The sequence below is a fragment of the Tribolium madens genome, unplaced genomic scaffold, assembly GCF_015345945.1.
Source record: "Tribolium madens isolate multiple individuals breed KSU strain unplaced genomic scaffold, Tmad_KSU_1.1 Scaffold_19;HRSCAF=116;Tcas5.2_LG9, whole genome shotgun sequence".
NCBI lineage: Eukaryota > Metazoa > Arthropoda > Insecta > Coleoptera > Tenebrionidae > Tribolium > Tribolium madens.
In genome coordinates, this window is record NW_025400983.1 from 1,451,639 (window position 1) to 1,463,022 (window position 11,384).

Below are 11,384 nucleotides of genomic sequence, written 5' to 3' on the forward strand. Positions count from 1 at the left end.
AAAGATTTTGGGAAATAATTTGTAAAAACTTAACACAAGAAACATTTTTAAAGAAAATTAATCAAAAAAACTGTTAAAATAACGTCTCCTAAAGTCATTTTTTGTCCTAAATAGGTCTTTAGAAACCACCTCCCAAACTCTTTTGACGTTTTTTTAAGGACACCCTATATAACAACTTCATTATCGACTCACCCTATATAAAAAAAATGTAATTAATTCTTTAGCGGTTGTTTGCGAGCGTCATGTCCATCCTGGAGCTCCTCCTCCTCATGGGCCTCTCCTCCCACATCAGCCTCCTCCTCATGGTCTATACCGAGATGGTCCACCTCCCCAAATCCGCCACTTCCAAGCAAACCGTCGTGGGGATAAGCACCGGAGTGCCCATGATCGCCGTCTTCGGCAACCATCTCGCCCATCAAACCATGGACGTGCGTCTCGAATCATGGTGGCTGTTGGGGGGGACTCTAGCCTTCAGCATTTTCCTCACCGTGGGGGCCGTCATCGTGGCCCTTTTCCTCCTCTTGTACGCCACTGTCTTGCACAAGCTGAAAAAACTGACAACAGTGCACGAAAAAGAGGGCAAAATCCTGCAAAAGCGGTAAGTTGCCGAAATTTTCAATTTTCAGTCAAATTAGTCATAAAAATAGTGATCAAATAACGAAAATTCCGACAGAGCTAAATTTTGGTGGAGACTATTAGAAATAAAGTGTCAAAAGTTCCCATCGATCCCATGTGTGCTAAAAAAGTTATTTGGGGTCAAAGGTCAAAATTTGACGTTTTTTAGATTTTTTTCTAAAACGGTAAGTTTTCTCAAAAAAGTAGCCCAGACAAAAATTATAGATCTTAAAGTTATCTACAAAAATAGTCCTTGTACTTTTTTTCTAAGAATCACCATTCCTGAGATATCGCGATTCTAAAAGTTGAAGGAGTTTCATTCTACATAATATGCACATACAGAGTGCGCCAGAACTCGCGCCCCAAAGAAAAATAGGGTAAGGTACCAGGAACATGGAAAAAATTTAAAAAAAATTTTATCTATAAAAATTTCAAAGTTATGAGAGTTTAAATTTTGCACTTTGACTCTATTTATTTCTGTAGGATAAATAATTTTCCACGTTTTTTTGCTACAGGCTATTAGAAGCGGAAACAAGGAAGTTGTATCCAAGAATGTAACTCTGTTTAATGTTATTTGTGGCTTTTATTGGCAAAAGTTTTGTACCTTTACTAAATAACTGTAAAAAAAAACAAATACAAAATTATCAGTATTATTAAATAGACAAAAAAAATATGTCAAATGTCAAAAAACAAGTGTCAAAATTTTTTGACAGATAGAATTTTTTAAACACTTTTTTTATGTTCCTGGTATCTTATCTTACTTGAAATTTTTCTTCTACTTCATTAAACTTATAAATATCTCGATTCCATTAGAATTAAAAAGAATTTATTTGGTAATACATACAGGGTGTTTAAAAAATCGCGCACTTCCTTGAAAGAGAGTAATTGGATAGTTCCCAGAGTACTGAAAAAATGTTTAAAAAATTCTATCTGTCAAAAAGTTTTGAGATTTGACATTTTTTATGTGTGTTTAATAATACTGATGACCTTGTACAGGGTGCTGCATTTTGGATGTCCGAATTGGGAATCTCCGAAACTAAGAGGTTTAGCCAAAAACGAGTAATACATTCTGGGGCTCATTTTTTGAGAAAATAATATTGGTTTAAACCGCATCCCGCTATCGTCTTTTGTTTTCGACTTACAGACAAAAGTTGACATTTTGGCGAAATCTAAAAAAATTTATATCTTCGTTATTATAGAAGATACGGACTTGAAATAAAGACATTATACAGGCACTTTTTTACGAGGAATTTAATAATGTAGTTAACAATTTTTTTCAGTTATTAGTTTAGCCGTAATAAGATAAACTTTTATTTTTTTTAATGGAAACCATAGGCGGCTACGGCAATTTTGAAAATCTTATTTTTTTCTGATCTAAAAAATATATATTTGTAACAAAATATTTTTTTATAACTATACTTAAAAAGTGAAATACATATTTTGTGTGATAATAGTTGGCCATGGAAAAACTATTTCACTCCAAATGTGTAAATAATAATCAATAAAACTGTAAAATAGATGAAAAAATAGATAAAGTTATAAATATTAAAAAAATACGATACGGTAGAAGTATTGAAGAAATATGCGAGCGCCTTAGAACAAAATTATTACATATTTTTAAAAAATCAAAAAATAGGAAAAACAAATGTGTGAATAGTCAACACAATTACAAAAAACATTTTTTTGATGATCTAATGGAGGTAGGATAACGTTTCACATAGACGGAATTTGGGTATTTGAATCGTCATTTTTGTGTCATATAAAATATATTTTATTGAAGAATTAAAGTGGCTTTTTTTACAACACTCTATGTATCACTAGAAGTTGCAATGGTAATGTTAGCTTGTTTAAAAACAAAGAAATGTTCTTAGTCGCCAATAAGTTGATTTACAATTTATTTTGCATTTTTTTCATTATTTAGTACTTAGAAAACTCTTTCATTAGTGACACTGGTTGAATATAATATAGTTTAAATCCTTTTAGTTGAAGATGCAACATTTTTTCATGGCCAACTGCGAACGAAAATCAAAGATAATTTTTTGCTAAAAATGTATTATAATAATTTGTTACAAATATATATTTTTTAGAAAAGAACAAAACAAGCTTTTTAAAAATGACATAGCCATCTATGATTCCCATTTAAAAAAATACAAGTTTATTTTATTAATGCTAAACAAAACTGAAAAAAATTGTTAACTACATTATTAAATTCTACGTAAAAAAGTGCCTCTATAATGTCTTTGTTTCAAATCTGTGTCTTCAATAATAACGAAGATATGAATTTTTTTAGATTTCGCTAAAATGTCAATTTTTGTCTATAACTCGAAAACAAAAGACGATAGCAGGATGCGGTTTTAACCAATATTATTTTCTCAAAAAATGAGCCCCAGAATGTATCACTCGTTTTTGGCTAAATCTCTTAGTTTCGGAGATTCCCTATTCGGACATCCAAAATGCAGCACCCTGTACAAGGTCATCAGTATTATTAAACACACATAAAAAATGTCAAATCTCAAAACTTTTTGACAGATAGAATTTTTTAATAATTTTTTCAGTACTCTGGGGACTATCCAGTTACTCCCTTTCAAGGAAGTGCGCGATTTTTTAAACACCCTATATGTATTACCAAATAAATTCTTTTTAATTCTAATCGAGATATTTATAAGTTTAATGAAGTAGAAGAAAAATTTCAAGTAAGATAAGATACCAGGAACATAAAAAAGTGTTTAAAAAATTCTATCGAAAAATTTTGACACTTGTTTTTTGACATTTGACATTTTTTTATGTCTATTTATTAATACTGATGATTTTGTATATGTTTTTTTTACAATTATTTAGTAAAGGTACAAAACTTTTGCCAATAAAAGCCACAAATAACATTAAACAGAGTTAGAGTTTAGGATACAACTTCCTTGTTTCCGCTTTTAATAGCCTGTACCAAAAAAACGTGGAAAATTATTTATCCTACAGAAATAAATAGAGTCAAAGTGCAAAATTTAAACTCTCATAGCTTCGAAATTTTTATAGATAGAATTTTTTTTTAAATTTTTTCCATGTTCCTTACCCTACATAGCATTTTTCTTCGGGGCGCGAGTTCTGGCGCACTCTGTATGTGCATATTATGTAGAATGCGACTCCTTCAACTTTTAGAATCGCGATATCTCAGAAATGGTGATTCTTAGAAAAAAAAGTATAAGAACCAATTTTGTAGATAATTTTAAGATCTATAATTTTTGTCTGGGCTACTTTTTTGATAAAACTTACCGTTTTCGAAAAAAATCTAAAAAACGTCAAATTTTGACCTTTGACCCCGAACAACTTTTTTAGTCAATGGGGACTTTTGACACTTTATTCCTAATGGTGTACCAGAATTTAGCTCTGTCGAAATTTTAGTTATTTGAAATGTCTATTTTGACCGGACTATTTTCATGGTTGCGTTTCAGGATTGCGCTCCTGAAAAAATCGGCGTTTGTGTTCAGCTCGCTGGTTTCAGTGGCCGTCAGCAGTATTTTTTACGTGAACTTCGTCGACGTAATCTGGTGGCATTACGAGTTCGGTGTTGTGGCCATGTTGCTGGTAGAGAAATGGCGAGTTTGTGTAAAAATTACAGTTTCAGGTTTCAGGGTTTGGTTGTGGTCGTCTGCTACATCGTGAAATCGGATAGCGATTTTTTTTATTTGTTGCAAGGACGATTCAAAGCGAAACAAAAGGAGGGCTTTTTCGGGGTGGAATCTACAGGTAGTCCATTAAATTGTGAGTACAACACGTTGTTTACGAGATACTAATTGAAATGATTTTTTTATGCCCCCATATCATTCGGTTTCAAACAATTTTCACTCATCTTAAATTCATTTCAAACGAATGCTGGGCGTGTTTGCTTTGTGCCCCGATAAATCGCGATTCCGGGGGCCCGGACTCGACCCGGAAACACATAGTGATCGATAACACGGAAACTACCCGATTTGGGATATTTTAATTGACATAATCGGGTTTCTCGCAAGATTTTACGTCTAGAAAACTGCATTTTGGCCTTTTTCAATTTTATTTGACGTTTTTAGGACAAAAATTCGAACACAATCCATTTTTTCAGACTTTCAATTTGAAAAAAAGCATAAAGTGAATTTTTTTCAAAAGTTTTTGACGTTCTAAATGGCCTTGTGCGACTAAATTGCAATTTGCAACAGTAAAAATTACTGAAAATTTGATTTTTCAAGGCGCTATCTCTTGATTTCAGAGAAAAGCTTGATTTTTTTTAAATAATTCTAACTCTTATACATCTAAAATAATCGTTTATGACCAAATTATAGCTTGCAATAGTTCAAATTGTTAGAAATTTTGCTCTTTTAATGTCACTATTTTTCAATTTGAAAGAAAAATCAATAATTATCTTTAAACAAAAAAATCATATTTTTGAGGTCTTAAACGGTCATTTGTGACCTAATTACAAGTTGCAATAGTTTAAATTTTGAAAAATTTTATTTTTCAGGGTGATATCTTTTGATTTCAGAGTAAAACTTGTGATTTTTTTTATAAATAATCCAAATTTTTCGATTTCGATTTTAAAATAAAACTTATGATGTTTTACAACTAATCCAAATTGTTGAGAATTTTGCTTCTTATGTCACTATCTTTCAATTTGAAAAAAAAATCAATTAAGAAACAAAAGCCTAAATTTTTCAAATGCTTTTAAAGTTTTAAACAGCCATTTGTGACTAAATTGCAATGTGCGACAGTAAAAATTGCTGAAAATTTTGCTTTTCAGGACGCTATCTTTCGATTTCAGAGTAAAACGTGTGATTTTTTCAGATAACTTTAACGCCTATACATTTTAAATTAGTTTTGCAACTAAAATGATCATTTGTGTTCAAATTGTTAGAAATTTTGCTTTTTTGTTATTATTTTTCAATCTGAAAAAAGACAATAAAACCAAAAACTTAGATTTTTCAGAAGTTTATGACGTTTTAAACGGCCATTTGTGACCAAACCACAAGTTGCAACAGTTAAATTTGTTGAAAATTTTGTTTTCAGGGCTGTTTTCATTTTTGAGTAGAACTAGAAAACTGCATTTCGGTCATTTGGCATTTTTGAAAAAAAAATTGATCGAAAAATCGAGTTATATACTTTTTTCGAAGCCTAGGACCTGTAGGAGTGTGAAAAACGACATTTGGACCGTTTTTAATGTTTACGATTTTCTTCAAATTTTGACCGATTTTCAGTACCCGGAGCGGAAATTCGTCCATAACTCCGGAACAATTAGGCCTAGGCACTTATCTTTGGTACCGTGGGAAAGCATTTCTTCCCAAAAGTAGCAAACGCTGATAAAATGTTCAATTCCGGGTGTCCGATTTGCCTCCGGAATTTACCCGGAAACGAAATATTGCCCGATAACACGGAAATTACCAGACCTAGAATATTATAATTGACATAATCGTGTTTTTCACGCAATTTTACTGGTCTAGGAAACTGCATTTAGAGTTTTTTTCACTGATTTTTAAGGCAAATATATATATAATATCACAAAAAATGCATATTTTTTAAACACAGCCCAAAATCGTTTTATCATCTTTTTTCAGTCTCTCGCACTTCTAAGAATGTGAAACACGTCATTTGAACTGCTTTTAATTTTTTTAATTTTTTCAAAATTTTGACTGATTTTCAGTACCCCGAGCGGGGATATTCGTCTATAATTCCCTTATGTTTGCTACCGTTGGAAAGCACATTTAATTTCCCATCTTATTAAAAAATTGTCATCGTTCTGTGACGCGTAGTTACCCAGAAAATCGCTGAAATATGCAAAACACTGAATAAAAAGAAACAAAAAAACACGTTTTTCACAAAGATTATAAGTCCTACAAAAAAATTTAATAAACTGTCAAAATCTGCTTTAAATTATCTAATAGCAAAAACCCGGAGTCGATCGGAGTTATAGTTTCGGATAGAGAAACAATTTCAGTTTTTTGACTTTTTAAAATAAGAAAAAATCATAACTTGAAAACTAAGATTCTTAGGTAAAAATAGTTTGCATAGACGTATTCCCCGGACAATTTTACTTAAAAACCTAGACTCTGAAGCGCTCCGGGTGAATTCCGGGCACTCAAAAAAATCGATGTTAATTGAACGTTTTCAAAAATTAAAAAAAATTACTTTTTGAAAGTTGAAAAACCATTTTCGAGATATCGACTTGAAACCCACATTATTTTGTAAAAATTTTCACACTGATTACCTTGATATACAATTTTATACCACTAATCTTGATACTTTTCTTGTGATAAAGGCTTAAAATAATAAAAAATTCGATTTTTCAAAATTTAATTTTTGAGATATTGACTTAAAACCTACATCATTTTGTAGAAATCTTCACACTGATTACGTTAATATACGGTTTTATACCACTAATTTTGATCATTTTTTGTGACAATTGATAAAAAAGTCAAAAATTCGATTTTTTGAAATTTATTTCAAATAGTACAAAAAATTTAAAAAAACTATCGGAATCTACTTTAAATTATCTATCGAATGCTAAAAACCCGGAGTCGATCGGAGTTATAGTTTCTCGGCTAGAAAGAGAATTTGAGTTTTTTGACTTTATTTTTTTTTTAATTTAAACGTGTTTTTTGAAAAAAGTAAGTCTCATTGAAAAATATTAAAATCTGCCTTAAAATATCTATTGAATAGCAAAAATCCGGAGTTGATCGGAGATATTTCCAAAAAAAAAAATTAAAAAAAAAATAAAACTTAAAAACTCCGGGTGATTTCCGGGCGCTGAAAAAACCGGCAAACTCCGTATTTCAGGAGCATTTTCGACACATCTACTTAAAACCTACATTATTTTGAAGTAATTTTTACACTGATTACGTTAAAATACGGTTTTACACTGCTAATTTTGATAGTTTTCTTGTGATAATCGCTTAAAAAAGTCAAAAATTCGATTTTTTGAAATTTAATTTAAGTCCTACAAAAAAAAAATAAAAAACAGTAGGAATCTACATTAAATTATCTATCAAATGCCAAAAACCCGAAGTCAATTGGAGTTGTAGTTTCTCGGCTAGGAAGAGAATTTTAGTTTTTTGACTTTTTAAAATAAAAAAAAATCATAACTTGAAAACTAAGATTCTTAGGCAAAAATAGTTTGCACAAACGTATTCCCCAGACAATTTTACTTAAAAACCTAGATTCTGAAGCGCTCCGGGTTAATTCTGGACACTCAAAAAAGTTGATGTTATTTGAACGTTTTCAAAAATTAAAAAAAAATACTTTTTGAAAGTTGAAAAACCATTTTCGAGATATCTACTTGATACCTACATTATTTTGTAGAAATTTTCACACTGATTATGTTGAAATACGGTTTTATACCGCTAATCTTGATAGTTTTCTTGTGATAATCGTTTAAAAAAGTCAAAAATTAGATTTTTCAAAATTTAATTGAAGTCCTACAAAAAAAAAATAAAAAAACAGTCGGAATCTACTTTAAATTGTCTATCAAATGCTAAAAACTCGGAGTCGGTCCAAGTTATAGTTTCTCGGCTAAAAAAAGAATTTTAGTTTTTTAACTTTTCAAAATAAAAAAAATCATAACTTGAAAACTAAGATTCTTAGGCGAAAATAGTTTACACAGACGTATTCCCCGGACGATTTTACTGAAAAACCTAGATTCTGAAGCACTCGACGTGATTTCCGGGGATTGAAAAAAATCGATCTTATTTGAACATTTTTCAAAATTTAAAAAATTTACTTTTTGTAAATTGAAAAACCATTTTTGATATATTGACTTAAAACCTACATCATTTTGTAGAAATATTTACACTGTTTACGTGGATATACGGTTTTATACCACTAATCTTGGTAATTTTCTTGTGATAATCGTTTAAAAAAGTCAAAAATTAGATTTTTCAAAATTTAATTTAAGTCCTACAAAAAAAATTTAAAAAACAGTCGGAATCTACTTTAAATTGTCTATCAAATGCTAAAAACCCGGAATCGGTCCAAGTTATAGTTTCTCGGCTAAGAAGAGAATTTTAGTTTTTTAACTTTTCAAAAAAAAAAAATCATAACTTGAAAACTAAGATTCTTAGGCGAAAATAGTTTGCACAGACGTTTCCCCGGACAATTTTAGTGAAAAACCTAGATTCTGAAGCACTCCGGGTGATTTCCGGGGATTGAAAAAATCGATCTTATTTGAACATTTTTCAAAATTAAAAAAATTTACTTTTGAAAATTTAAAAACCATTTTTGACATATTGACTTAAAACCTACATCATTTTGTAGAAATTTTCACACGGTTTACTTGGATATACGGTTTTATACCACTAATCTTGGTAATTCTCTTGTGATAATCGCATAAAAAGTCAAAAATTCGATTTTTCGAAATTTAATTGAGGTCCTACAAAAAAATTAAAAAAGCTATCGGAATCTACTTTAAATTATCTATCGAATGCCAAAAACCCGGAGTCGATCGGAGTTACAGTTTCTCGGCTAGGGAAAAAATTTGAGTTTTTTGACTTTTTATAATAAAAAAAGTTATAACTTAAACGAAAACGGTTTGTATAGACAAATTTTCCGGACAATTTTACATGAAAATCGTTGATTCTAAAACTTTCCGGGTGATTTCCGGGCACTGAAAAAAATTAAATTTATTTTAATATCACAAAAACTACTCGTCGTAGAGCATTTTAACAGAAGAAAACTGCATTAATTAAAAAAAAATCTTATCCTGATTATTTTTTTGTGATAATCGCTTATTTTTTTTAAATTTAAACCCGTTTTTGCAAAAATTAGAAAAACCTAAAAAAACTGTCGAAATTTGCCTTAAATTAAAGTCAATATTAATTTTTCAAAAAAAAACGAAATCGTCGCTCCGGGCGCTGAAAAAACCGGCAAACTTCATATTTCAGGCGCATTTAACCCCCTGAAACTTGCCCCCAGTTTTCACCAAGGAGGACGCCGAGGTGGAGAGCGAGAGCATCCCCCACCGCCCCAAATCCGAGCCCTCCAAGCCCATCGAATGCTTCCCCATGTCCGACTCCGGTCTTCCGGAGTGCGTTTCCGGTGCGATGCACACCGACGCCATCTACTGCGCCCAAACCTCCCTCGAGCGCTACAACCGGAGTCCCCAACTCTACCGCAAAGCCCCCTCCAAGCCCCCCGACGAGGAGGCGGTCAGATGTCGCTCCCCCGACATCATCGCCTCCAAAATATGCACCGAACTCGATCTAGTCGCCTCGCACGCCCCCAGCATCGTCATCACCCCCGAAGAGCCCCCCAAACTTCGGGGGGAGATTGCCACAGTTTGCGAGAAATTGGAGGAGGAGGGGAGGAGGGATAATCTGGACGGGATGTTGGATAGGATTAGTCACGATTTGGACTATTTGCTGAATAGGGGGGAGGAGGGGCCGGGGCGGAGGCCCTCCAAGACTAGTATCATAACCGAACAGATTATTGAGGAAGTTGAGGAGGAGATCAAAGTCCCCGAGTCAATCACCGATATTTTGAGGACTAATTGTTAGGAAAAATAGCAAAATTCGACTTTTTCAAGACCAAAAATCAGAATCGAATCACTTATTGTACCTGAAATTATGCTACAATAACTTTAACGAATTTGCTATTTTTTCAAGTAGCTGTGATACGAATATTTACAAATCAAGTATTACATAAGTGTGCCTTATTGTCATTTTCGTAGCCGGTGTCTGTGTCCCGGGGGGCCATTAACTATAACAAATTTTTGGATTTTTTTTGAATTTTTGAAATTGCTTGAATTATTGATTTTTTTGGAAATATCGAATTTTTTTTTTCAAAAACTATCTGAATTAATTTGGGATAACACTATACAGGGTGTTCCGTTAAACTCCATACTAAAAGTATTAAGAGTTCTGACAGTGATATTTTTTTTAAATTTTGTTTAGGGCCATGATTGGTTGGGTCCTGTTCAATGAAAATAATTCCAGGATGGCGCCACTTCCGGTTGCACCGGAAGTGAGTCCAACTTCGTTATTTTAAACAGTACGCTATGTTTTTTATTACGTTTTTGGATTGGTCAAGTGATTTTGAGACAGTTTTTATTAGGCTTCCCTATACCTAAGTTTAACCGTTTTTGAAATATTTAAACTTTTTTGAATTTTTTTGGATTTGCATCTTCCGTTTCAGAAATCTATAACTCTGCTACTTTTAATCATTTTGAAATTGTTTTCGGGCGTATGAAAGAGAAAGGTTAGATCTTTCTTTTGGTGTTTTCGTCGTTGCAAAAATGATTAACAAACACCCAAAATTTAAGGTTAGGTTTGGGAAATTTCAAATCCTATGTTTAATAGTATTCAAGTTTTGATTTTGCCATAGAAATAAGAAAATAGAAATTTTTTTCACAATATTTCAGAATCTTATTGTGGACCACAATCGTATAAAATGAGTGGAACCGAAAAAAAATTGTTTTATTTTCTTGAAATTTTTGTAATATGGCGAATAGAAGAGTAATTTAAAAAATAAATGAAAATATTTAATAAATTTTATTCCAGAAATGATTTATTTGTGTTGTTACGTTATATTTAATTCATTTATGTTAAAAAAACATAATTTTTTAAGTTAATTTTTTTTCTTCTCCAATTTTTTTATTTTATGTTCAAAAAAACCCGAAAATGCCGTAGTTATTTCTATGGAAAGAAAATAGAAAATCTATTTTTTTTACAATATTTCAGGATCTTATTGTGGACCAAAATCGTAAAAAATGAGTGGAACCGAAAAAAAATTGTTTTATTTTCTTGAAATTTTTGTAATGTGAT

General features: G+C 31.5%; 1 protein-coding gene across 4 annotated transcripts in view; it reads left to right on the top strand.

Moving 5' to 3' along the window:
• Positions 1-11,059, top strand: part of LOC123013719 — a 196,451-nt gene extending 185,392 nt beyond the window's left edge. For all 4 annotated transcript variants that reach the window (XM_044412445.1, XM_044412454.1, XM_044412464.1 and 1 more), the window contains 4 exons: positions 225-598; positions 4,059-4,191; positions 4,239-4,368; positions 9,538-11,059. In XM_044412445.1, the coding sequence (XP_044268380.1) occupies positions 225-598; positions 4,059-4,191; positions 4,239-4,368; positions 9,538-10,118 (1,218 nt within the window). In that variant the 3' untranslated portion in view covers positions 10,119-11,059. The remainder of the gene's footprint in view (positions 1-224; positions 599-4,058; positions 4,192-4,238; positions 4,369-9,537) is intronic.
• Positions 11,060-11,384: the final 325 nt, after the last annotated feature.